At 61.0% G+C, this 25,550-nt stretch overlaps 3 protein-coding genes across 12 annotated transcripts in view; 2 read left to right on the forward strand and 1 right to left on the reverse strand.

The window, feature by feature from the left end:
- The window catches only part of SAMD11 (sterile alpha motif domain containing 11), a 24,367-nt gene extending 16,697 nt beyond the window's left edge, over positions 1-7,670 (forward strand). For 5 of the 9 annotated variants that reach the window (XM_045034877.1, XM_011284388.4, XM_045034880.1 and 2 more), the window contains 7 exons: positions 723-885; positions 1,995-2,110; positions 2,340-2,418; positions 2,502-3,016; positions 3,260-3,384; positions 3,745-3,855; positions 3,972-4,785. In XM_045034877.1, the coding sequence (XP_044890812.1) occupies positions 723-885; positions 1,995-2,110; positions 2,340-2,418; positions 2,502-3,016; positions 3,260-3,384; positions 3,745-3,855; positions 3,972-4,217 (1,355 nt within the window). In that variant the 3' untranslated portion in view covers positions 4,218-4,785. Of the gene's footprint in view, positions 1-722; positions 886-1,994; positions 2,111-2,339; positions 2,419-2,501; positions 3,017-3,259; positions 3,385-3,744; positions 3,856-3,971 lie in introns of all 9 variants that reach the window. The other 4 variants (XR_006583808.1, XM_019835963.3, XM_045034878.1 and 1 more) reach the window with 4 other exon arrangements.
- NOC2L (NOC2 like nucleolar associated transcriptional repressor) lies at positions 4,293-17,919 on the reverse strand. Of its 2 annotated transcripts, none has more exons than XM_011284387.3 (19): positions 17,772-17,919; positions 17,469-17,621; positions 15,831-16,005; positions 15,620-15,742; positions 14,819-14,936; positions 14,642-14,732; positions 13,948-14,026; positions 13,710-13,820; positions 13,096-13,209; positions 12,205-12,393; positions 11,711-11,850; positions 10,724-10,835; positions 9,019-9,132; positions 8,595-8,696; positions 7,172-7,315; positions 6,934-7,047; positions 5,820-5,955; positions 5,341-5,439; positions 4,293-5,027 (listed from the first exon to the last, which is right to left on the reverse strand). In XM_011284387.3, exons 1-19 carry the CDS (start codon positions 17,795-17,797, stop codon positions 4,921-4,923), a joined length of 2,247 nt encoding a protein of 748 aa, XP_011282689.1. In that variant the 5' UTR covers positions 17,798-17,919; the 3' UTR covers positions 4,293-4,920. The 2 variants fall into 2 exon arrangements, with proteins under 2 accessions (XP_011282689.1, XP_006944241.1); XM_006944179.3 differs by having other exon boundaries at positions 14,819-14,939.
- A 1,390-nt stretch (positions 17,920-19,309) lies between these two features.
- Positions 19,310-25,363, forward strand: KLHL17 (kelch like family member 17). Its single transcript, XM_011284391.4, has 12 exons — positions 19,310-19,568; positions 20,459-20,718; positions 20,806-20,927; positions 21,080-21,301; positions 21,792-21,908; positions 22,115-22,328; positions 22,643-22,787; positions 22,871-23,038; positions 23,462-23,550; positions 23,662-23,735; positions 23,931-24,112; positions 24,478-25,363. Exons 1-12 carry the CDS (start codon positions 19,459-19,461, stop codon positions 24,704-24,706), a joined length of 1,932 nt encoding a protein of 643 aa, XP_011282693.2. The 5' UTR covers positions 19,310-19,458; the 3' UTR covers positions 24,707-25,363.
- The last annotated feature ends 187 nt before the right edge of the window (positions 25,364-25,550 follow it).

The following is a 25,550-nucleotide window of genomic DNA, read 5'->3' on the forward strand; positions in this document are numbered from 1 at the left end:
GGCGGCGGCGGCGGCCACGGCTGGGGCTGCGCAGGGCGGTGTGGGGGGGGGGGGGCGGGGGGATGGGGGGGAGGGTGACGGTGGGAGTGGGGGAAGACTCAGAGGCCCGGCCGAGCAGGATGGAGGGACCCGGATGGGGAGCAGAGGGCTAGACTCCTCGAGTGTGCACGGAGTGTTACGGGAAGGAAGTCACCTGGGCATCGTCTGTCCAGGGCTAGAGACCCATCCCCCCACGCCTCCAGGAGCAGGCCTGCCTGAGGATCCCTCACTCTTGGGTCTTTGCACAACACCATCCCTCAAGGCCCCCTGCAGCCTTGATCTCCATAACCTCTGAACTGTCAATATCAACATTCAGAGGCCACAGAAGCCCCTGAAAGGGAGGCCTTCCCCTCCATCCCACTGCATCTTGGTTACTGGCATCCCCACATCCCTTTCAATGCTAACCTGCCCCTCTCTCAATACAGGTGGGTGCCTCCCAACCCCCACTCCCAGCGCCATACAAAGCTAGCGGTACTGTTAAGGGTTTGGTCTCCCCTGCCCTGTGGCCTTCTGTTCATCTTTCCGTCCCCATGACCAAACGGCAAGGTCGCTCTGAGGACATGCTCTCATCAGCACCTGGTCTCCTTGGTGTCCTTGGCCAGTGTCCTATGTTCACCAGCCCTGGGGGAGTCTGGCCTCTAGACCACCACTGACCATCCTCACCCCCCCCCCAACCCCCCCAGATCTCCTGAGGGTCCGGCAAGAGGTGGCAGCAGCATCTGTGAGGAGCCCCAGTGGCCTGGAAGTCCACTTACCCTCATCCACGGCAGGTCAGCGCCGAAAGCAGGGCCTGGCTCAGCACCGAGAGGGCACCGTGCCAGCTGGCACCCCATCCTTCTCAGAGAGGTACTGGGTGCCCACATCAGAAAAGGCCCCATATTCTCTTTGCTGGCTTCTCAGATACACCTAGCACCTGGTTTCTGCAGGTCACGTCCACAGCCTGCATCTGCCCTCAGTCGTGCACACACTCTCCTCCCCCGCCACAGTCACACGCAGCCATGTTGGTACAGAAAGTGTGCCAGGCAGTGTGCTGGCCCTAGGTTCATGGTCTGACCCCCGAGTTGGTCAGAGGCCTAGAACACTCCTGGAATAGAATGTGGGGGGGGGGGTGCGGGGGGGGGCGACCCCTCCTCTGGGCAGGGTGCTAAGGGTGATGGCACTTTCTGTTGAGCAACTGTGGGACTGGCTGAATCCAGGTGCTCCAGAAACAGCTGAGGGCTTTGCTCCCCCCAACAGGTAGGTGTGGGGGCTAGAGGCAGATTGGGGGAGTCCGTGGAGAGGAGGGTGTGGAGGGGGCAGAAGGCAGAAGATGGGAGCAGTGCGAGGCCTGGAAACCTTGAAGTCAGCCGAGAGCTGGGGAAGGGAGCCTTCCCCCCCTCCCCCCCCTCCCCCCCCCCCCCCCCCCCCCCCCCGCCCGCCCGCCCTCCGTCCACCTGCAGAGGCCAAGGGGTGAGCGAGCTAGGGGGCGGGAAGGGCTGTGGCGGCTCTCGGTGGTCTCCAGCCGGGCCCCAGGGTACAACCCCCAACAACGCCGAGCCCCCAGCCCTCCGCACCGCCCCCCCCAACGGAGCGCTATTTGCAGCTGCCTCCACCGCCTCCAGGATTGCAGCTAATTGCGCCCCCGCCCCCCTAGCCGCCCAGGGTCCGTGGGGAGCGGGGAGGCGGGGGCCCGGCGCGCCCCGCGCGGTAATTACCGCTGCAGTCGCCGCCGCCCGCCGGGTCAGCGCCTCCGCGCCGCCGCCGAGATTAATTGGCGCCGCCAGCCGGGGGCGGGGGCGGCGCGCGACCCGGAGCCGTAACGAGCGGTGCATCGACCGCCCGCGGGGCCGGCAATTAGTAGAGGCGGCGGCGGCGGCGGCGGCAAGGGGGGTGGGGCGCAGGGCAGTTACGGGAATAGAGGGGGCGCGCGGGGCCGGGGCCTGCGGCGCGCACTCTTACCGCCCCGTCGTCCACAGGGAACTGTCGCAGCCGCCCCCGTTGCTGTCGCCCCAGAATGCCCCTCACATCGCCCTGGGCCCCCACCTTCGGCCTCCCTTTCTGGGGGTGCCCTCGGCCCTGTGCCAGACCCCAGGTGAGGAGTAGGCGGGTGCGCGACCCTGTCCTGAGGGGCTCGTGAGCGCGCACGCCGGGAGGCCTTTGGTGTGGGTGCACCCGGGTTTGCCTATGACCGACCCGGTTTCCACGAGGGCTTCCGTAGTACCAACCCTCGCCCCTGCCGAAGCCAAGGACGGACCAGGTGGGCTTGGGCGGCCCTAGACCACTCGGCCACCTGGCCTCGTGGTCTGTCCCCTTCCCACCAGGTTACGGCTTCCTGCCCCCTGCCCAGGCGGAGATGCTCGCCCGGCAGCAGGAGCTCCTGCGGAAGCAGAACCTGGCCCGGTAGGTGCCGTGGCGACCGGTGAGGAGGAGGTGGCCCTGCGGAGCCACATGACCCACACTACTGTCTGCTTTTCCTGGTCCAGACTGGAGATGTCGGCAGAGCTGCTGCGTCAGAAGGAGCTGGAGAGCGCGCACCGGCCGCAGCTGCTGGCGCCCGAAGCCGCCTTGCGCCCCGCCGACGGCGCCGAGGAGTTGCAGCGGCGCGGGGCCATGCTGGTGCTGAGACACAGCTCCGCGCCGCTGCTGGCCCTGCCCCCCCAGGGACCCCCGGGCCCCGGCCCACCCACCCCTCCCCGGGAGCCTGTCCGCCGAGCCCCTCGGAAGGGGGGACCCAGCCCTGCCTCAGCCCACTCCAGTGAGTCCAAGGAGACCACGGGGGCTGGGCTCTGGGCACAAGATGGCTCTGAGGATGAGCCCCCAAAGGATTCAGAAGGAGAGGACCCTGAGATGGTGGCCGCCGGGGGCCAGGGCCCCACCCTGGGCCAAGCCCCAACTGGAGGGGCCAGCCCTGAGGGGAAGGGGCTTCTCTCAGGGTCCATGCTGCCCCCTCCACTGCCCCTGGGCTTACCCTACGCCGTCAGCCCCTACTTCCACACAGGTGGGCATCCCCTCTCCATGCTTTAGATCCCTCCATGGGGTGGAAAGAATCCTAGCTCCCCTTCTGCGCCCCCTCCCCCCACCACGCCCTGGGTCTTAGGGAGGGTGTCCATGGGAAGAAAAATCCTTTTTAGTGTTCAGTCCAACATCTCTGAACATTTTGGGCAAAGGTCAGCAGACAGGGGTGGGAGCCTAGGAAAGAGCTGGCCATAGTCCTAGTAATACCACCCCCCCCCCAACCCAGGCACCATGGGGGGACTCTTCATGGATGGGGAGGAGGCCACAGCCCCTGAGGACCTCAGCAAGTGGACAGTGGACGATGTCTGCAGCTTTGTGGGGGGCCTTTCTGGCTGTGGAGAATATGCACCGGTGAGGGGGGTGGGGGGACACCTTCCTGAGATGGTTCCGAGCGCCTCTCCCCGCCCCTCCCCATCTCCCCTCCTCAACAGTGTGTGGGGAGGAGGGGGATGCTGTTGCATGCTTCCCCCTGCCCTGTGCCGCGTCAGTGCCTCTGCCTCCAACACTGGCACGTACACGCTCAACACACAGACCTTCCTTCCATTTGCAAGCTTTTCTGGCACACTGTGCCAGCAGCTTCCCTTGGCCCTGCTCTCGCTGGAAAGCCTTGGGGCAACCCCAGACACTCAGTATTTGGTGGGCTGGAGGGACTCAGCAGGGCGGGCGGGCACTGGTCCCAGCACTCAGGCCCGGACCTCTGCCCGCCCCCAGGTCTTCAGAGAACAGGGGATCGACGGGGAGACCTTGCCCCTGCTGACAGAGGAGCACCTCCTGACCACCATGGGGCTGAAGCTCGGGCCTGCTCTCAAGATCCGGGCCCAGGTGAGTGCCAGCTGGGGGCAGCAGTCTCCACACAATGGTGGGTCAGCACTGAGGCTCTTTGTGGCTGCAGGCCAGCAACCCAGAAGGCCCCCCCACCCAGGCCCATCTCTCCGCAGGTGGCCAAGCGCCTGGGCCGAGTCTTCTACATGGCCAGCTTCCCTGTGGCTTTGCCACTGCAGCCACCAACACTACGGGCCCCAGAGCGGGAGCTCACCTCTGGAGAGCAGGCCCTGTCCCCAGCATTGGCCCCTTCCCCCTATGGTGGGGGGCACCCCCCTGCTGGGAGAGCCTCGCCCAAGCAAGAGAACGGAACTGTGGCTCTACTCCCAGGGCCTGCAGACCCCTCCCAGCCTCTGTGCTAACGTGGTGGGTGGACCACCCTAACCCCTAAGCCCTTCGGTGCCAGCAGCTCTGATACAAAGGACCCACTCCACAGCTTCTCTTCCTTTTGGTTTTGGATGCAAAAACAAAGATTTTTTTAAAGGAAAACATGACATCAAAGGAAAAGAGTTTCTGAAACTTTCTGGGAGTAGAGTCAGGTGCAGACAGCCTGGGGACCCAAACCTGAGCCCAGGCACAGGGACTCTGCATCCTGGGTACCTGCAGACAAACCAAAGAATGACAGAGGAGGCGGAGAAGGCACATCATGCCACACTGGCCTTGGCCATGCCTGCTGGCCCTCTCTGGAACCGGGACAGTTCTCTGCGAGATTCTCAGCATCCTGCCATCGGGTGAGAGGTCAGGGCAGAGTCCCACTCCAGACCAGCTTCCCTCACGGGGCTGATGTATCTAACCCAGCAGTGCGGTATGCACTGTGGGCAGGCTCCACGGTGCTGGTTTCCATCCCCACAGCCGCCACTCCAGGGATCTGCACAGGGCTCGGTACTTTCTGGTCTTTCATGTTGCGAAAATAAAGCCCAGTCCACCATCTACTGCCCTCCCCCGCACCGCGCAGGCCCTGGCCTCGGGTCTCAGCACCGGCCAAGAAGACACAAGCCTGGCTGCCTGGTAAGGTGGGAACACTGCACGGCAGTCCCCGCAGGCCCCGCCCCAGGCCAGCAGCCCTCAATCCTCCTCAGAGAGCTGTAGCTCCTCCAACTCATCCTCTGGTCCCTGGGCCAGCCGCCACAGTTCCCCGAGGTGCAGCCCCGCCTCTGTGTCTGGGTCTCCATCTGCAGGGAGAGACCGAGGCTACATAAATTCTGCTTTATCAGGACGAAGCCAGCCTTGGAGATTACTCATCACTAATTAATCACAGCCCTAATTAATTTATTGGTGCCACTGTTACTGGCTGCCAGAGACAGCGGGAACGGAGCAGCTGGCGTGGCAACCTCAAGGAGGGGTGTGAGCCCAGCTTAGAGCCATTCTCCCACCCAGTGGCCCCACCCACCCACCGGCCAAGTGACGCCCACGACAGCCTTGGGTTCCTGAACAGACAGGTTCAAAGGGCCACAGCACCACCCCTCACTCCCAGGAATCACTCACCCTTTGAATTGCTGATTTCCTCTTGGCTGCTAAGGCTGCCATCCTCCTCCTCCTTTTCCTCCTCTACCCTCTGCCAAGCTCTCGGGGACCCAGGCATCCCTGGGGACCAAGAAGAACCCATGGGAGTAAGCCCACCAGCAAATACATACTGGGGACAGCTAATGTAGGAGTGTGGGCCAGGCTCAGAACCCCGTACCCACCCACCCTTCCCTCAGGCCCCCTTCATACAGGTGGAAAGGATTCAGAAGTGTCCAGCCAACAGTACAGGTGAGGGAATAAGGTCTTGGGACACGTGTCCCAACTCTGGGAGGCCCTCACCTCAAAGCAAGTGAAGTGGTGGGAGAAGGCGCACCGCAAACGTGAGCAGCCAGGGGGAAGCAGGCACCCTCTTCTGGTTCCGTGAGATGCATCAGGAAGCCTTCCAGGGCCACCTACCCCTTCCCCACAGGGAGCTCAGGCTCAGGAGCCCAGGCCCCTACCTCTCTCTGAGAAATCCATGGCACTGTCTTCCTCGTCACTGTCCAGATCAAAGAGGTCCTTAAATTCCACTCTGTCTTCATTCTTATTGCCTCCCACTTTCCGCCGCTTTATCTCTGGGAAGTTCAGGTCTTCCAGCTGGAAAGACCCAAAACCAGAGTAGTGAGGGTGGTCTGGTGGCCATGAGAGAACCCACCTGGCCCAATCCCCAACCCACCATGTCTCGGCCCCGGGCCCCACCCTCCACCTCAAGGCTTAGCTCACAGCCACAGCTGGGTCACATCATGCGTCATGCAGCAAGAGCCCTGACCGCAGCTACTGTCCTTCCCTCCCATTCCCAAAGACGGACTTTACCCAAACCCAGCATCCTATTCCCTTTTCCATTTCCCTTCAGGCCTTGCCTCCCAACCCGTCCCCCACACAGACTCTGCTTGGCCAACTTGGTAGACATCGCCGGGTAGGACTCCTGGACAGCCACCCTGCCAGGCAGGTGAGGGGGCCCCAGCCACGCACACTGGCCACTAAGTACCATCAAAAGCATAGTTACACCCACTGGCTAAAGGCCCAGCTACAGCCCCCCCCGCCCCCGCCACCTGTGTGTCTCCACATCTTTAGCCATCACGTCATGGGATGGCAGACCCGTGATACCAGGACAGGGATACAGTCACAGGCATGCCACTCAGCACGAAACTGTCCCCTCAAGTCACACCATGCCACACCCCCTGGCACAGCTCCTCCTGCCCCTCCCTGCCTGCCCTCCTGGTGTCCACAGGCTGGCCTGAGAAGTAAGGTCAGTCTGGCCACTTATTCCCCCAAAATCCCCAGCCCAGTCAGGCCTGACAAGGCGTAAGGACCTCCTCCTGGAGGTCATGAGAGAAGCCCCCTGGTCACCCAGTAATGCATGATGTCTGCCCCTCCAGAGCAGCCCCAGGACGGGCTGCAGCTGGGAACAGGCCCCAACCGTCCTGGTGACATCGTCCCTGAGACTATTTCCTCCCACAAGCCCCCTTCCCCACTCTGGTCTTAAAGTCAGAGCCAGGGTGCTAGACCCTGGTCTCAGAACAAACCAGGTGGTCATGCCCACATCCCCGCTCCGAACCTCCTCTGCAGACATACCCGCTCTTTGCCACTGATCTCCAGCTGGATCTCTCGCTCTCTCAGCTTCCGCCACTGGCTATAGTACTTGGTGAGAGGTGTCCCCTCTTCTCGGGTCTGCTTCTCCCAGGTGTCCTATGGGGAGAGTTTCAGGATCATGTCCACCCTGGGGAAACCTCCAAACCCCAGCCCTACACTGACTAGTGCCCTCAGGCAGTGCTGCCCACCCCACCCACCCAGACACCAGCTCCCAACTGACCACTGCATGCTGGTCAGCCACACCGAAGGAGGCCCTCTGGCGGCGACTGCAGATATACTCAGCATTCTCCTGCACCTTCTCTAGCAGCTGGCGTAGCTGCCGACAGTAGTTGGCCACCTTGCATTCCCGGAGGAAGGATTTCAACTGCAAAAGGAAGGGGGGGGGGGGGGCGGTGCTCAGCCTAGGTCCAGGCACAGACCATGATCTGCCGGGATCACACATGACCACAGGGAGGTGATGGGGGAGCAGGAAACGTGTGTCTCACAGCCCTAGGGCACACAGTTGGGGAACGGGGCAGTTACATTGGTGTGGGGTGGGGGCCGCGGCGTGGTGCCGCATGACCCCTGTTGTTTGGGCCCTGTGGGGGCTGGAGAGCAGACGGCCCACCCTACGGGCCGGGCAGAGGAACAGGCGGCATGGATCTACCCTCCAGGTCACATCCCACCCTCAGCCTGTCTGTGTAAATAAAGCTGTATTGATACACATCCACACTCCTTCACTTAGGCATTTCTGTGGATTTTTTGTACTTTAAAGAGGAGACCTGAGCAGTTGTGAGAAACCACATGACTGTAAAGCCTAAAATACCATTTAGCTCTCTCTGCCAGAACAGTTTGCTGACCCACGTTCTAGACCATGATTCTGGGACCTGGAGTCCAGAAATAAAGCCTTGCCTACACGGCCACATGTGTCTGGATGGGCCTCTGAACCAGGTGCAGTTCGGGTGCGGGCAGCCCACCCCTACTCACCAAGCCGGCCTACAGCTGGGGGAGCTGACTCTGCCCATCAGAATCAGGGACAGGACCTGGCCCTTCCCGTGAAAGGCCCCTGCCTCCTTGAGATGGCAAACACCTGGGCTGAGAGCAAGTGGACCTCTGACAGGCCCAGAAGGGACTTGTGAGAGAAAGGACTCCAACCCCACCCTTGTATCACCTGAAGGAAAACTGAGGCAGGGTTGGTGCTGAGGCTGACCGGGACTTCCTCCTGCCCCAAACCTGCATGCGGGACCATTTGGGAAAGTATACAGTCAGGAGACCAGCTTGACCCAGGGCTGGGGGGCCGGGTCCAGCCCGCTCCACCAGGACTACTCCTAGAAGAGAATTCTTGGTCGGTCTGGTCCCTGGGCTGTGACAGGCCTGGGGAGGAGCTAGCAAGTCCGAGGGTCCCCGTTGACTCGCCTGCGCCAACCCCACCCTTCAGGACTCCACACCCCTATGTTCGTGCTACCTATGATGAGGCAGCGCCAACATGAAACCCCGCAGCAGGTTAGGCTCTGCTACTGACCCTGTGTGGCCGTGACAAGGATGCCTCCTTCTGGCCCCTGTGTCAATGGGAAGCTGAGCCCATGAAGACAGCCTAGTCTGCTACAAAGCACGCCATCAAGGCATCTGGGAAAGGAAGAGGGAGCCGGACAGCTGGCACACACCTGCAGCACAGCGGGCAGCGCCAGTTCGGGGAAGGCAATGCTCTGGGCCTGGCTGTGCAGGTACTCCAGGGTGAGGTCGTACAGCTGCTCCACCAGACCATCCTGAGGCAGCGGAGAAGAAAGGAGAACTCAGCCCTCTTCACGCCTGCTTGCTAGCAGGGTGGAAATCGGAGGATGCGCCTCCACAGCCTCCCCGGAAGCCACACTCTGGCTCAATATGGCTGAGGCCAAGGAGCACCACCTCCCCCGCAAGAGCCCCATGAAGGCCCACACAGACTGGAGGGCAGCAAGCCCCCTCCCGTCCACACTAATTGGACTCCAGTCACCCCGTACACTGACCTCGGTGCCCTAGAACATCCTGCCATGACCCCGCCCAAGGTATTTTCCCAAGCGTCTCCACAGGAGGCCTGGAGGCCAGCCTTACCCGGTACGCCTTCTCCTGTAGGTTGACCTTGGACAGCTTTAGGATCACAGTGAAGTTGATGGGCTTGGAACTCATGCGCCCCGGCCTCTTATTGAAGTCGACCTGCTGGAAAACCTGTCCCCAAAGCCACTTCAGCTTGGCCTGCTGTGCCTCATGCCCCACTGTATCCCACCCCCCCATCTGTACCCCAGATCCTTAGAGGCCCCAAAACCAGGGAGAGAGAGCCACATGCAGTGCCAGTCCTGTGGCCCCAGAGACCCCCTGCCTTCCAGAGCTCTGGCCTCCAAGGGCATCACTTCATTGCAGAGCGGGATTCTGGCCAACGGGGGCAGGACCAGAAGCACACCCGTGCACACTGCTACAGACCCTCTCCTAAAACCAGACCAAGAAGCCCTAAGAACCAGTGTCTGGAAACAAAAGAAAGGTCCTTTCTGTACAGGGTCACTGACACTGCCACGTCCTCACCCATGACTGCATTCCCAAGGCCTGGTCCCAACCCCAAGGCTGCATCCTGGGAGTGATATGCCAATGGCCAGAGGGTCTCAGCAAGGGCCTGAGGAGCTCATAACCCCTCATCCTCCACAGAGACCACAGGCTGTGCCCATCGGCCTCTGCCTCTCAGGGAAGTCCTCCCCGTGTCCGAAGGCTGCGGGCTGTCCTGGGATAGCGGAGCGGGAGCCATACCTGGCCCCTCCTCACCACCCTCGCGCAGGGGTGATCCAGGATGTTGTCCTGGGGGGCGGGGGGTGGCCGATGCTGAAGACACCACAGAGCAGAGGATGATGCTTCACAGCTGAGCTCAGCACAGCTCCAGATAAAAAGCACCCATGACTGTGCTAATAACAGGTTTCCCTAGGGGAGCACTGCCCTTTCTCTAGCCTGGCTCAGCCTGAGGTGGAGCAGGGGCTGCTCTCAGCACCCCTTCCCACCCACCCAGGGAGGCAAGGGCAAAAACGCCCTGGGGGCAAAGAGCTTTCCTTCTGCCTCTGTGACTTATTTTCTCTGGAAAGGACAGGCCTGCACCTGTGGATGTAAAAAGGACATGCCGGTCTATGGCATGCTGACGCAGGGACCAGTACAAGGGTTGTGCAAAAAGAAAACACGAAATCAGAAGAGAAACCCCAGGGGCTCCCTTCTCTCCCCTACTTTGGTAAACCGGTGCAGACCACAGCTCTGGCCACATTGAGCCACTAATCCGGCCCATCCAGCAGGTGGCACTAAGGGCCTCTCTAGTAGGGAGATGTGAAGTCCTAAGTATAAGGTGGGGTGGGGCCTAACCCCCGGCGCATGCAAGCATGCACACAGATCCGCACAGACACGCACAGACACACGCATACACAAAGGAGCATGCAAAAACAACGCAGCTTTGGAATCAGATCTAGGGTTCCAGCCCAGCTCTCCTGCCCACTGGAATAGACTCAAGCGTGTCCTAAAACCAGCACCCTCAGGCCAGCCCTGCAGAGCAGCTGTCCTTGTCCTCCCTGCCACTCGCCTGCCAACACACACCCCAGCTGGGGCAGGTAGCAAGGCGCTGCACAGAGCAATGTCCTCATAAAACCTCCTCTACAGATGAGAACACCAGCACTCAGGAGGGTTACACTGCATCTCGGGATAGGCGGTCTGTGCGCAGCAAGGAGCACCTCCAAGCAGAGCACAGAGGCACTGTGTTGCCCCCTCCCACCCCAAGCGACAGGCACCCTCTCACCTCCAGTATGAAGGGCAGCACTGGGATGAAGGTGCCGGTGCTCTCCGAGAGCAGGGTCAGAGCACGCACGCAGTGCATGCGCAGGGGGTAGAAGCGGGCAGTGGGAACCAGCCTGGGGGCATGGAAAGGCAGGAGTGAGCAGAGGCCCCAGCCTCGCCATCCCAGCCTGGCTCCCCATGACCTGTTTCCACCCATGGGGCTCGAACCTCAGGAAGGGCCCCTCTTGGTCACTTCTGTCAGGGTCAGTGGCCACACCTGCCCTATCTGATTCCTCCAGACAGAACAGGGCAGACCAAAAGTCCCCGACTAAAATCCGGGTCTTAAGGACCTGCCTCCTCACTCAATTATCGGGCGAGAGAACATCCCACGCGGCTTTTAACTTAATTTCACTTTAATGCAGGAGGAGAGCAGCGGGAGATGGTTCACTCAAAGCTTTCTTTCTTCCCAGCTCCCTGCTTTCAAGGCTCCTCCTTCAGGAGCACAGGGGCGACCCCTCCTGGCTAACAAAGGCAGCCACCTGGGCACACGCGGCTCCTCCATTCTCTGCCCCCAGAAACTAAAGCTCAACGGTTACAACTGAAATGTGGCGCGTTGTACTAGACCCGCTACCCAAGAACCCCATGGTAAGACAGACACCCAAACTCCCTTCAAACCGCACATAGTCCCTTCTACCTAGCATCTCCCAGAATGCATGAATCCGGGGCATTCTCCCATGCTGGCCTCCGGGCCACAGATGGCGCCAACCCCGGTCCTTCCACAGGTGCTGCCAAGTAACAGACCCCAGGGCCCAGGGCTGGCTCATACCCTTGGAGAACTAGCTCCTCCTGACCCTCCAGGATGCCTCCCTGTGTAACCCTCTCCTCTAAACCAGCCTCCCATGACCTTGTCCAAAGACAGTCTGTACAACCCTGACCCCGTAACAGCCCACATAACCCTGGCCCTGACCTCCTTTGGCCCTCAGGGTGGCCCCGCCCATCCGTGACTCACTTGATGCAGCCAATCACCACTTGCGAGAGGGGGTAGATCAAGGGCTGCAGGGCTTCGCTGGGGTACACAGTGCTGAGGGCACGACACCACAGGTAGAGACAGTGCACGAACTGCCAGTTGTACACTGACTGGTAGGTCTCCTGGGCACAGAGTGAAGTCCGTTTCCAAGTCAGCCCAGGGGTCCCAGAAGGATCCAGCCCTCCCTCACCCACGGTGTGCACGGGGTCCCAGCCAGCGGCAGCAGCGACCACCTACCCCACCCCCTCCCCTGACCCACCCTCAGAGCTGCCCGCACCCTCCACCTGTTCCCCAAGCCCCCACCGGCAAGGGCCCTGAGCCCTCCAAGGCACTGGGTTGTCTCTCCCCAGGGCTACACAGGAATACGGAGGCTTCCAGGAGGTCCCAGCCCCTCAGCCGTGGAGCCCTAAGTATACGGTGAGGTGGGGCCCGACCCCGGACATGCCAACCCCCACCCCATAAGCCCAACCACGCACTTTCTTGCGTGTGGTCATGGCATTGCGCAGGTGGATGGCGAGCTGGCGAATGTAGAGGAAGGCATGCTGGTAGGCGATGCCAGTGTCCAGGGCAAGCAACTCGGTCAGGGTCCGCTGCATGAAGTTGATGAAGGGCAGGGTGCCGGGGGAGGTAAACTTGCAGTTCCTCACGTAGGTGATGTACATTTGCTGCCAGAAAGATCCCAGTCAGGGCCACCCGAGCTGCCAGGGCACTGTGCACCCGCTACCCAGCTCCAAGCCGCTGCCAGACACCTGGGCCTTTCCTCAGTGGGAGCCACGGCTGGCCACGTCTGCTGCAGACCCCTCCCCCTACGTGGCACTTGCTCCTTGGGCCCTCTGCTGCTCAGCTGCCACACACGTGTACCCACACAAAGTCTGCCGCGCACGCAACAGGAGACTTATAGGGAGGGTGCGGTGCCAAGGAAAACGCAGCGCGAATAACTGCAGGAAGAGGCAAGGGGACCATGGAGGGACTGGGAAGGAGGGGCTAGAAAAGCTGCAGCTACAGGTCAGGCCCACGCAGGGGTTTCTAGAGGGTCACTGTGTGGGACACATCACCCCAGGCGTGCAGCCAAGCAGCAGGGTCCCTGTCCCTCTCCACACCTGATGTCCTCATCTGCTGAGGGGAGAGCTGTGCAGAGCAGTCTATGTGGAGCCTCAGAGGACCGAGAGCTCCCATCCCTGTCACTGTCCCCCACTTCCTAGGGAGAGAACTGCAGTGATGGCCTGGGTCAGCCCAGAGCCACAGCCTCAGCAAGAGGAGCTGGCCACAAAGGCAGCCGCCCAGACCTCAGACCAAGACTTTCAACCCAGACTCTAATGGACACAGACTGGGGGGCATCGGAGGCAGGAGCCGGGGGTCCACACTACCTTGAGGATAGGACTCAGGAAGACAGCCTTCTTGTGCCGACAGACCCTGACGAGGACCAGGAACGCCAGTACGCGCAACGTCTCTTCACCTGTGCTCCACAGAATCACCATCCTCTGCAGAAGGAGAGACATCACTGCCTGCCCCAGCCTCCCCAAGCCCAGCCAGAGGCCCCTGTGGCCACTGCTAGGAGACAGCCCTTCCCAAAGCACCTCAGGATAGAGCTACGGTTACACCTCAGTGAAAAAGTAACAAAAACGTGAAAGGTAACACGAGGCTCCCCAAGAAGGCTGTACCACAGAAACACAGCTTTGTTGTTAGGCACGTATCCAGAAAGGCACGTCAGGGGGCGCCTGGGTGGCTCAGTCAGTTAAGCAGAAAGGCACGTTAGAAGACAAGACAAGCTCGTCTTGCTACAGCTCGTCAGAAAGCGGTTGCCTCACACGACCGGGCCTGCGGCACCAAGGGCAGAGAGCTGACCGAAACAGAATCCCAGCAGGGCGTAGGGTGGGGGGCGGGCGCAGATGCCACCCCCACTCTGGCTGGGAGCGGGGCACGCTGGAGGGGTGGCCACGCGCGCCTCCGATCACAGTGCCAAAGGGAGAGAGCCGGGTACCTTGAGCAGCATGCGGCACTGCTTGGGAAAGGTCAAGTAGTACGGCACGGAACTGCTGACATGCTGGAGCACGGCCGCCGCTGCTGTCGCCTCCGTCACGCAGGCCACCAGCTGGGGAAGCAGGAGGGTCAGCGAGGCCCCAAACCCACTCACGTCTGGGACACGAGGAAGGACTGCACCACTGGCTTCAGCCAGGCCTCGCGGGATACAGGAGGCCCCCTCCCCGTTGGAACTGCACCTGTACGACTGAGCTCAGGTAGACCTTGACGTCCAGCCGGAGCTTCCCCCACAGCGGGCTACTGGACGGCTGCAGCACCCTGCAGAGAGACCAAGCCCACCCCATCTTGAGCGAACCCCCCCGCACCGCACACCTCCCCCCAAAGCCCCCCACCCTTCACGGTGACTGCTCTCCCAGTGCAGCGGCCCCCTTCGCACAAGAGTCTGTGCCCGGCCGATGCCAGCACCACTCACGACACGTGTGTTTGCTGCCCACTCACTCAACGGCTATCCCCTCCACCATCACCTGTCAGCTTCCTCGATGAGGCCCCTACCTACAGATACACACACCATCCCCAGAGCAAACAGCAGAAGAGTGGATGAAATATTCACTTGAAGAGAAAAAGAAGAGTGAAAAGGGGAGAATCCTGACCTAAGGAACTAGTGGTGCAAAGCCAAGCACACACTCTGGGCCCCCCCAGGAACTGTGGGCAGAGAATGTACCTTTTCAGAAGGAAAACAGAAAGGAGGAAGGACAAAGCCACCCAACTGGCCCCGCCCAGCCTCTCCCCGGGGCCCGGCAAAGGGCCTGGTTCCGTCTTCGGCATCCCTCTGTGCTGGTTGGGTCGAGAGGGGGACTGCCAGATCACAAGGCCTCTGCCTTCCCCAGTGCGGGGTCCTGACCACACCCCCCTACCTCCCCTCTTCCCTTTCACCTGCTGTTGTCCTTGGGGGCTTTCCCAAACAGTAGCTTCTGGAGACAACCAAAAAGATCTCTAATGCAGAAGGTGACCAGGGCGTTGAACACTGCAATGAGGGGACCACAGACACCACTCACAGGACAGAAGACAGAACAGAGAGGCTGCATCCCAGGTCCCCTCACCCCAGCTCACCAGCACTGTCCGTGACCTGGAATTTGCTGACTTCAGCACCTTCCTGGTCTCCTTGGGTGGTGACCACAGCAGCTCGGAATGCCTGCACAACTTCATGGAACAGCTTCGGAGTAAGGTGCTGCTAAATTAGGGATAAGAGGACCCAGAACGTTGGGGAAGCGGTCAGCTGTGTTGGACAGAGCAATAGGCAACCAGAGCTCCAGAAACCTGCTGTGACAGAAAGGTACCCCTCGCCCACATTCTGAGACACGGAGCAGAGGTGGAGGCAGTGTTGCTGAGCCACGTGCAGGGAAAAACAAGAAAAAACCAGAGTCCAGAATCTTCCTGGAAGGGCAGGGAGCCTGGCTCAGGGGAGAGGCTGAAGGTCCCAGATCTGGATGGTGGCCTGCACCAGGTGGTTTCTAGGGTTCTCCCTTCTGTCCTTTCCTATCTCTGCAGAAACCAACGTAAAACCCTTGGAGGAAGGGCTCTAGCTCCTGACAAAGGCAGAGACTATGTCCTAACCCACAACAGACTTCAGGGAACAGGGAGCCCGAGAGAGACACTGAGTGGAAGAGAGCAGAAAGAGCCCCTAGAATCTCTGACCGAAGGGGAGAATGCAATCCTGGAGCCTCTTAGCATAAAGGCAGAACCATGCGACATCCTTCACATGAGGGTCTGGTGCAGAAGAGGACCCCAGTGTGGGTGCTCAGAGAAGGGGCTCCTCCCGTCTGCCACAGACCCAGGTAACTACAATGAGTCAAGGGCAGACTCCCAAAGGGGTGGGGGGTGTCCAGCTGCCCACACCATGCCACTTCTCACCATTGCTGCCTGCTTCCACCTCTCAACCATGGCTAGGGTCACAGGAGCAGAATCCCTTTTCTTCCCCTTCAGTCCTCTGGGGACCTCATCCTCATCCGAATCTTCCTCCTCCCCACTTGCTTCCTGCACCAGACACAGAGGACCAGGCTGGAGCAGGACGCAGAGGCCATAAGTGTGCCCCTGCCCCCACCAGCTCTGCCTAAGCCCTCACTTCCAACGCGTCGGGCAGAGTGTGCAGCTGCTCCTCCTCGTCCTCGGTGCTGTCCGAATCACTGAAGTTCAACAAGCTCTGGTCATTCTCCTGCAGGAACTTGTAGAACTCCGGGTCTTTGTCCTTCAGCCGAGAGAGCTGGTCCTTATGCTCAGACGCACGACCTTTACGCCGACTGAGAAGGCAGGGGTCGTCAAGTCCACAGGACAGGCATAGCCCACAGGACTGGGGAGCAGGGGACGTGGGGTAAGGCTTCCTGTCCTCCACACTGTAAGCTCGCCAGCCTCCACAGGGAAACTGCAGGGCTTGATCTGCTCTCTCCACAACAGCTACCCACAACCAAGGTAGGGGATTTCCAGCAGTAAGTTTTCAGCAGATTCCTCTCTCCCCCAAACTCCACACTCGCACAGCCAACTGCCTCAACACCTGCCATTTCAAACCCACATACAACACTGAACTTGTGGTTTCCCCCAAACTTGCTCTGCCAGCACTCTGCTCCACCTCAGTTGTGGGTAACTCTACCTTTACAGGCACTCAGGTGAAAGACAACCTCTGTCTCTCATACCCAGCATGCAATGTGCCATGAGACCTAATTAGCAAAAGCCCTTCAGAGCCTCTCATGCCTCCTAGTTAAACCAGCACCATCTCGGGGCGCCTGGGTGGCTTGGTCGGTTAAGCGTCCGACTCCGGCTCAGGTCATGGTCTCACAGTCCATGAGTTCGAGCCCCGTGTCAGGCTCTGTGCTGACCGCTCAGAGCCTGAAGCCTGTTTCAGATTCTGTGTCTCCCTCTCTCTCTGCCCCTCCCCTGTTCATGCTCTGTCTCTCTCTGTCTCAAAAATAAATAAACGTTAAAAAAAAAATTAAAAAAAAAACAACCAACACCATCTCTCAATTCTCCCAATTACCACAGTGGTCTCTCCCTATCTCCACACCCACCACCTCCAACCTACTCTCAACACAGCAACCCAAGTGACTCTTGAATTGCATGTCACAGGACGTGCACTTCACAGCTCACGTGACTTCACAGCTCAAAACCCTGAGATGACTTCCCATTTTAGCGCATGTCTTATAAACTGTCTACAAAATCTGACCCCGTTATCATCTCTCCTGGTTCACCTCCTACTACTCTCCCCCTCGCTCCTCCATACACACTCACCTCTGTGTCAGACCCGCTCCCACTTCAGGAGCTTGGCTGTTCCTGCTGCATGAAATACCAAAGCGTTCTTCCCGCCTGCGTGGCTTACTCCCCCAAGTCTCTGTCCAACTACCACCTCTTCAAAGGGCCTTCTCCACTAAACACAGCAACAGCTGGTGCCCAACATGCTCCCCATTTCTCTACCCCTTCTCTTTTTCCTGTTTGCCGCACTCATTTCGTCTCACATACCACACGTCGTGAATCACCCGAGACTGAGCGAGCTCCTCTACACCAGAAAAGGGCCTACTATTCACCAGTGTACGTTTGTCACAGAACAGAACCTCAGCAAACACGGGAAGAAAGAATGGGTAAGGCGAAGGGTCTGGGGAAGCGGTCAGCGATCCTCAGGCCCCAGGACTGGTCAGCATACACGTGACGGGTGGGCCAGGACGGTGAAGAGGGTCTGGCTTTACAGACGTCCCGCGGGAAACGCTCCCCTCACCTGGACGAGGGGCTTCCGCCTGGCTTATCCACACTCCGGTCGGCTTCACACGCCGCCCACGTCTCCGCTTCTGGGGCTCCTTCGGGATCCGATTCAGACTCAGAATCAAAGCCCGAAGCCAAGAACTCGTCCACCGTCAGCTCCGCCAGCCGCCTGCGGGTTACGACATCTGGATCAGGACTCCCTGCCAGGCCGGTTTGCCCCAGCCTTGCTGCACCAGGAACGCGTTTAAGCTCAAGGAGAGCCCCTGTGAATATAAAGGTCCCCTGGAAAGCCGAATCGATCCTCAGAGCCTCAACTTACCGCTTGGTGCCCCGCACCACCGCCATTACTACCAAACCTCAGCGTGCGCCCGACTTCCGGCTCCAGAATGCCGTGCGTTAGCCGCACTTCCTCCAGGAGGGCCCCGCCCCCAATACCGCCCCTCCGCGCCCCACCGGTGGCTCTAAGTTTCTCCAGCGGTGGCTCCGGAGGCATCCAGGCGGAAGGGCGCATTCACATCCTCCTGGCTCCGGGCTCCCACGGTGGCCGGCGGAATTGGGGCTAATGGCGCAGGCCTGGTTCAGTCATGGGTCCCGCACACATCACTGAGCGAGGGGCTGTAGCTCTCGAAAATCGGGCAGAACTGCATATGATAGAATCCTGACCTGCTGCTCACAAATCTGTGTCCTTCCTGGTTCTAAGAGACAGTAATAGCGGTACCTGTCTGAGGGAAGAGAGGCTGGGACCTGGGGCAACCTCTCCCAGCCCTGCCCGCAGCCTCCCTAGAGCTCCATGGCACGTGCCTGTGAGATGTCAACGCACTGACAGTGGACAAAATGCATCCAGATGGAAACACTTGACAGAGAGGACTTCTATGCAACAAGCTTTTACAAATCAATAATAAAAAGCCAAAAACCTAGTAGGAAAAACGGTCTAGTTGAAAAGGCAATGCCTTGGATGGGCAGTTCGCCAAAAAAAAAACAACCAAAAAAAAACACTGAGGGACAGGCAAGTCTCATCCGGATCAAACGAGGATGAGAATGAGAGTCATTACAATTTCACTGGACAGGCCACATCACGGGGCGGGAGGGGTGGGGGGTGGGCAATGGACAGATCCCAGAGCCCTTACTGAAGTCCGTTTGGCCAAATCTTCCTTAAAGTACTGTGCCTGTACTTCAGTCGAGCGAGTCTTCTGCCAGGAACTTGCCTATGAATACACTAGCCCTAGTCCACATACGGGGCTGGGCATGAATGGCCACTTTTCCTCTGCCCTGTCCTGGGTACGGCAGGTACAAAGGCCCAGAGGCTGGAAGTTTGCCTTGCCTGGAGAAGAAAAGAGGTGGAAGGCCAGCTTGTGCCCTCTTTCCCTCCACCCATCTACCTAAAGGCAAGGCTCTGTGGGCCTGGACAGCCAGATCCCACAGCCCTCTTGGGAGCAGTCGTGGCTCCTGCCAGGTCCCCCAGGCCATGCACCCCTGTCCTACCACACCCTACCCCGCCCCACCCAGTTCAAGGCCTGGTACTTGTAGGGGTTCATGGAGCGAACTCAGCAAAGGCCAGACAGGCAAAGTGGTCTGCGTGGGGTCACAAAGGGTCAGGGAGGATGTGGTCCTGGGCTGCCTCAGGCCCCAGGGGCAGCAGGGCCTTCCAAGCTTCGGGTCCAGGGTGCTAACAGGGGCGGGGCTTCTTGAATGAATTGGCGGGGATGGATGATGGTCGGTGAGGCTTCTCCTAGGCAGGCGGCGGGCGGGGCCCAGGGGGCTTCCTGGAGGAAGAGGCAGGCAGAGCGCCCAGACATTTGGGAGGATTAGAGTGCCTCGTTCAGTCCCCAAAGACGCGGGCTGCGCGGGAGGCGGAGCGGGCGGCGCCGAGAAACAGCGGCTGCGGGCAGGCGGCGGGACCGAGGGAAGCTGAGCCGGCCGCCACCGCCTAGCAGCCCTCCAGCCGTCAGTGCGTCCGTTCATCTGTGCGTTCTCCGCGGATCGCGGCGGGTCCGGCGGCCGAGACCATGCAGCCGCGCAGCGAGCGCCCGGCTGGCAGGACACAAAGCCCGGAGCACGGCAGTCCGGGGCCCGGGCCGGAGGCGCCGCCGCCGCCACCGCCGCCGCAGCCGCCGGCGTGAGTGGGCCGAGGGTCTGGGGACCGTAAGCCAGACCTGGGGCTGAGTGGGTCCGGAAAGGAGACAAGGAGGGGCGCGCGCCGACCCTGGCAGGCTGCCCGGAGGAGGCGGCCTCTGCGCCCCGCAGACTCGGCCGGCCGGTGGAGGGTACAACTCCTCCTCCGTTTATCGCGCACACAGAGACCTGGGACAGGACGTCCAGAGGTGGCTGCTTCCCGGAGGCTCTGTCCTCTCCCGCCGCCCTTGAATTCCGGCTGCGCTCTTTAGACTCAGGCGGCTTGTCTGCAGGATGCGTGTTGGGGGGGCGGGGGGGAAGAGGGGCGGGTGGAGCCGCTCCGGAGGGTCAAGTGAGGTCAGGCCTGATGGTGGGCATAGGGGTCTTCTTCAGAGCTGTCATACAGCATTAGCCAGTTTCGCTTCATGCACGTCCTGTGTGCCCAGCTCGTGCGGAGGACACTGGACTCATGGGAAACAGGAACGGTGGCGGGTCACAGACAGAAGAGAACCTGGTCCCAAGGAGGGCAGAGGAAGCCTGGTTCTTGGGAGAGTCACAGGCAGAGGGGGTCCTGGTTCTTATGGGTACACCTGGGCAGGGGGGAGTGTGGTGCCAGGAGGGTCCCAGCAGAGGAAGCCGTATCGGCCCGACAGTCGACATCAGGTGCGTGACTGAACCTCACGCTAGGAACAGGGACGGGGCAGTTTTGCTGGACTCCAGGGAGGCTCCCCGTATGTGAGGAAAAGTTGAGGAGGGTGGTCCTTGATGGAAGCCAGGCACGGGCTGCTGGACGGAGGGGTGACCTCCTGGGTGTCCTGGCCCTGCCCGAGGTTTCAGGGGTGGGTGGACAACTCCCTGCAGAGTGCACCCTGACCTGGCACTACCCACCTGCAGCCCAGAGGCAGAGCGTGCGCGTCCTCGGCAGGCCCGGCCCACGGCCCCCATGGAGGGTGCAATGCAGCTGCTGAGCCGTGAGGGCCACACTGTGTCCCACAACTCCAAACGGCACTATCACGACGCCTTCGTGGCCATGAGCCGCATGAGGCAGCGTGGCCTCCTGTGTGACATCGTCCTGCACGTGGCAGCCAAGGAGATCCGAGCACACAAGGTGGTGCTAGCCTCCTGCAGCCCCTACTTCCACGCCATGTTCACAAGCAAGTACCACCACATCCAGTCTGGGCACTTGGGGGGCTCCGCAGATCTCACAGGGCAGGGACCGGCCTGACCCGCTGTCCCCACAGATGAGATGAGTGAGAGCCGCCAGACGCACGTGACGCTGCACGACATTGACCCTCAGGCCTTGGACCAGCTGGTGCAGTTTGCATACACTGCCGAGATCGTCGTGGGCGAGGGCAACGTACAGGTGAGGGTGCCTCATCTCACAACCCACGGCACCTCTCCTGGGCCTCGTGCCTCAGCTCCCGGTGTCTTCTCGTGCCTCTCCCTGTCCCTCAGTGCCTCACGTCCCGTTTCTCCGTCCCTCTTCCCCTGGCTCTCTCTCATCTCACCCCACAGACTCTGCTCCCAGCTGCCAGCCTCCTGCAGCTGAATGGCGTCCGTGACGCCTGCTGCAAGTTCCTGCTGAGTCAGCTCGACCCCTCCAACTGCCTGGGCATCCGGGGCTTTGCTGACACACATTCCTGCGGTGACCTGCTCAAGGCAGCACACAGGTACGTGCTGCAGCACTTCGTGGATGTGGCCAAGACTGAGGAGTTCATGCTGTTGCCACTAAAGCAGGTAACGTGCCAGCTGGCATACAGCCTCGACCCTGACCCAGTCCCTAGACCCTGGACCCCAGACCCCGTCCTTAGACCCCTGGCTCCCTTCATCTTGGCCCTTAAGACCTGGCCCTTTGCCCCCCTCCCCCCGCCCCCAACCCTTATTCCCAACCTCTGACCCACGCTCCAGGCTCACGACCCATCCCCTGACCAAGCCCCACAACCTCATCCCCATTTTCTGACCCACCTAAGCGTTCAACCTTTGACTTCTGATCCCATCCTGCCCTGACCACATCCCTGCCTACAACCTCTAGTCCCTGGTTCCACGTCCCCAGGACTGCTCTGGGCCTAGGTCCCCAGGAACCAAATCTGTGGCTCCTGACCTTGCTTGGCCCCTTCTCATAGGAACTCTGGGCTCCCTATCAGACTCTCCCTCCCAGGCACCTTCAGGGCTCCATGGGCCCCCAAGACCCTCCCCAGATCTCAGGTCTGAGGGTCCCCACCTCCAGGTGCTGGAACTGGTCTCCAGCGACAGCCTGAACGTGCCTTCGGAGGAGGACGTCTACCGTGCCGTCCTGAGCTGGGTCAAGCATGACGTGGACTCTCGGAGACAGCATGTCCCAAGGGTGAGGCCAGCGCCTGGGGGGGCCCAGTGTACCCGGGAGGGGCTGCACAGTGGCTGAGGGCCTGGGTGCACCTGGGCTCTGCCGTGTCCAGAGACCCTTCACAGGAGTGATGCAGGCACGTGTTTCAGGAAGGGTCCAGGGTGTCTGAGAGTGAGTCTCTTCACTGGGGCCTGCCCCCTGACCATGGCACCCCTGCACCCCCCCAGCTGATGAAGTGTGTGCGCCTGCCCCTGCTGAGCCGGGACTTCCTGCTGGGCCATGTGGATGCCGAGAGCCTGGTGAGGCACCACCCTGACTGCAAGGACCTGCTCATTGAGGCCCTCAAGTTCCACCTGCTGCCTGAGCAGAGGGGCGTTCTGGGCACCAGCCGTACGCGGCCCCGGCGCTGTGAGGGCGCTGGCCCTGTGCTCTTTGCTGTGGGTATGTTCACCTATCGTGTCCCCTGGTTTCCAGGCCCCCCACATCACCTCCTTCTCCCCTCCCATCCCTGATCTATGCTGACCTAGGCCAGCGCAAGCCTACCCCACGTTATATTGGTCACATCCTGCACCCACCCCACACCAGCTCCTCTTGTCAGCCTGCGGAGGACCCCGAGTGGTGTGACCCGCTCACCAATCCCCACCCCCACCCACCCTTCGAGCCCCCATACTCTTGACCTTGACCTATGCTAGAGACCCCCAGCCCATTGCCTCCCTGGGGCCCCTTGTCCTGCCCTGTCACCTCCCCATCCCTAGGTGGAGGGAGCCTGTTCGCCATCCACGGGGACTGTGAAGCATACGACACACGCACTGACCGCTGGCACGTGGTGGCCTCCATGTCCACGCGCCGGGCCCGGGTGGGCGTGGCAGCAGTTGGGAACCGGCTGTATGCCGTGGGTGGGTAAGTGCGGAGGCTGGTCTGGGGTCAGGGGCTCAGCATATACCGCTGGGCCAATCCTGACCGGCAACGGACCCCTCCCCTAGTTACGATGGGACTTCAGACCTGGCCACCGTAGAGTCGTACGACCCCGTGACCAACACCTGGCAGCCTGAGGTGTCCATGGGCACAAGGCGCAGCTGCCTGGGTGTGGCCGCCCTGCATGGGCTCCTGTATGCAGCTGGTGGCTACGATGGGGCCTCCTGCCTCAACAGGTAGTGGCCGGGGTCGGGGCCGGGTGGCCTCTTGGGGTTGGTTTGGCTGTAGGTGTGGCCGCATCAGGGTTGCAGAAGTCATGCCTGAGGGGAGCAAAGAGGGATCCCACCTGACTCGAGTCACCCGGTGCCCTGGGCTTCTCCATCTGCACCAGCCCAGCTGCCCTTTCTTTTCCTCTCAAGTTCTTCCCAGCAGCCCGGGGGCTGGGCCCATGTGGACACTTGCCCAGGGTCTTTCAGGCAGCCAGCCAGCGGCTCATGCCCACCCAGAAGGCCTGTTTCTTGCTGCAGTGGGATTCTGGGGTCAGTCTCTGTGACTGCCCAGCATGGGACTGTAGTCATTCCGTAGGGGAGGGCAGGTCCTGGAACCAGGGCAGCCTTTCTGCCACTGCTCAAGGTCAGTAGCAGACCTGGTGTCCACAGTGCTGAGCGCTATGACCCTCTGACGGGAACATGGACGTCCATCGCTGCCATGAGCACCCGGAGGCGATACGTGCGTGTGGCCATGCTTGGTGGGTGACAGAGCCTGCTTTGTGTAGTGCCCACACCCCCACCCCTACCTGCCCCCACCCTGAGGACCCCACATGTAGCAAGCACGCCGTGGGTATGTTGACTCTCTGCAGATGGGAACTTGTACGCGGTGGGTGGTTACGACAGCTCATCGCACCTGGCAACTGTGGAGAAGTATGAGCCCCAGGTACGAACCCTCACGTTGATTTCCCTTTCTAAGAGCTATTTGAGGTCATCACTCTGGTCACCCATGTCACCCAGAGGGTCAACCCTCTGCATCCCATCCCTTTCGCACAGATACCCTGCCCCGGAGTAGGGGTCTGCGCTGTGGAGAAGGGAGGCTTGTGGTGGGTCTGCCCCCAGCCACTTTCCTCAACCACAGGTAAACGCGTGGACCCCCGTGGCTTCCATGTTGAGCCGACGAAGCTCAGCAGGGGTGGCCGTGCTGGAGGGGGCTCTCTACGTGGCCGGCGGCAATGATGGCACCAGCTGCCTCAACTCTGTGGAGAGATACAGCCCTAAGGCGGGTGCCTGGGAGAGTGTAGCACCTATGAACATCCGAAGGTGCGCTCGCCCCTCCTCCACAGCCCGGGGGTCTTCACCACCACCTACCAGCGCCTGGCAGATAGGTCTAAGGGCCTCACCCCTGTGGGGTGTGCCAACCCCTCCCTTCTGTAACCACCCCCCCACCTCCCCGCCAGCTCCAGGTCCCCGCCCCCAGAGGCTCCTCCCCTGGCCCTGCCCCCAGAAGTTCCGCCCTGGTCCCACCCCAGAAGCGCCTCCCTGGTCCCGCCCCCAGAAGCTTCTCTCCCCCCCCCCCCCCCCCCCCCCCCCCGCCCCAGAAGCGCCTTCCTGGCCCCGCCCCCAGAAGCTCCTCCCTGGCACCACCCCCAAGGCTCACCACCCCGACCCCACCCCCACGCCTCTAGGAGCACCCACGACCTAGTGGCCATGGACGGCTGGCTGTACGCGGTGGGGGGCAACGATGGCAGCTCCAGCCTCAACTCCATCGAGAAGTATAACCCGAGGACCAACAAGTGGGTGGCCGCGTCCTGCATGTTCACGCGGCGCAGCAGCGTGGGCGCGGCGGTGCTCGAGCTGCTCAACTTCCCGCCGCCCTCTTCACCCACGCTGTCCGTGTCGTCCACCAGCCTCTGAGCCGCCGCGCGGATTGCACAGAGACCCAGCCCCGCGGCCTCCCACATGCCTTAAGCCCCAAGGGGTGGCCCCAGCGCCTCGTGTGTCGGGGGCGGGGTGCTCGACCCCCACCGGGAAAGTCCTGCCCTGTGTGTCCCTGTCTCTCTGCGTCGAGGCTGTCCATTTCTGTGTTCGTTCCTCAGTGTTTGTGTGTGTACCGTTTATTTACTTAATGGTTGGTTTATTCATTGTTTATTGATCGATGAGCAGCGCAGCACCCACCAGTTTACAGTTTCCCCTTGAAGTGTCCTGTGTCTCTGGGACCAAGCTGCCTTCCCCTGAGTCCTGCGGCCCCACTGGGGGCACCAGGGAGAGATGGGTCAGGGGTGAACTCAGACTCTGCAGACCTAGATGGACTGAGGGGCAGATGCAGAGCAGCAGGCCAGGATTAGTGGGGTGGGGGCTTTCTGCGCAGGTGCAGACCCTTCCAGCCTGGGCTTTGCACACCACCCCTACCATGCCCAGCCAGGCACACTCCCAAGGAAGTCATGAAGCAGCAGGCTTCCTTCTCGTGGGCATGGTGTCTTTTCTGGATCCTGCACTGAGCTGAGCACAAGCGTGCCACAGACCCCACACAGCAATATGAGCCAACTTGAACAATAAACATGTTTCTTGGGCTCTGGGGGCTTGAGGCTGAGTGTACATCTCCACCCTTTGGGGTCCTGCCTGGAATGACCGGGAGGGCGCGGGGACAGGCGTGCGGCTGGGTAAGGCTCTGCGCTGGCAGCTGGGGGCTTTGAGGCAGCATTGTCACATCCAGGTGGGACAGGGAGGTGATGTGGACAAGCACCCGGCCAGGAGTGTG

This window comes from Felis catus, chromosome C1 (genome assembly GCF_018350175.1).
Source record: "Felis catus isolate Fca126 chromosome C1, F.catus_Fca126_mat1.0, whole genome shotgun sequence".
Taxonomy (NCBI): domain Eukaryota; kingdom Metazoa; phylum Chordata; class Mammalia; order Carnivora; family Felidae; genus Felis; species Felis catus.

Coding starts and splice junctions, on each gene's coding strand:
- NOC2L (XM_006944179.3), bottom strand. CDS start 17,797: ATGGCGGTGGTGCGGGGCACCAAGCG. Junction 14,940..15,619: donor GGTGGAAGCAGGCAGCAATG/GTGAGAAGTGGC, acceptor TCCCTAATTTAG/CAGCACCTTACTCCGAAGCT. Junction 5,440..5,819: donor CATGGATTTCTCAGAGAGAG/GTAGGGGCCTGG, acceptor CTTGGTCCCCAG/GGATGCCTGGGTCCCCGAGA.
- KLHL17 (XM_011284391.4), top strand. CDS start 19,459: ATGCAGCCGCGCAGCGAGCGCCCGGCTGGCAGGACACAAAGCCCGGAG. Junction 21,909..22,114: donor GGAGACAGCATGTCCCAAGG/GTGAGGCCAGCG, acceptor GCACCCCCCCAG/CTGATGAAGTGTGTGCGCCT. Junction 23,736..23,930: donor TGGAGAAGTATGAGCCCCAG/GTACGAACCCTC, acceptor CCTCAACCACAG/GTAAACGCGTGGACCCCCGT.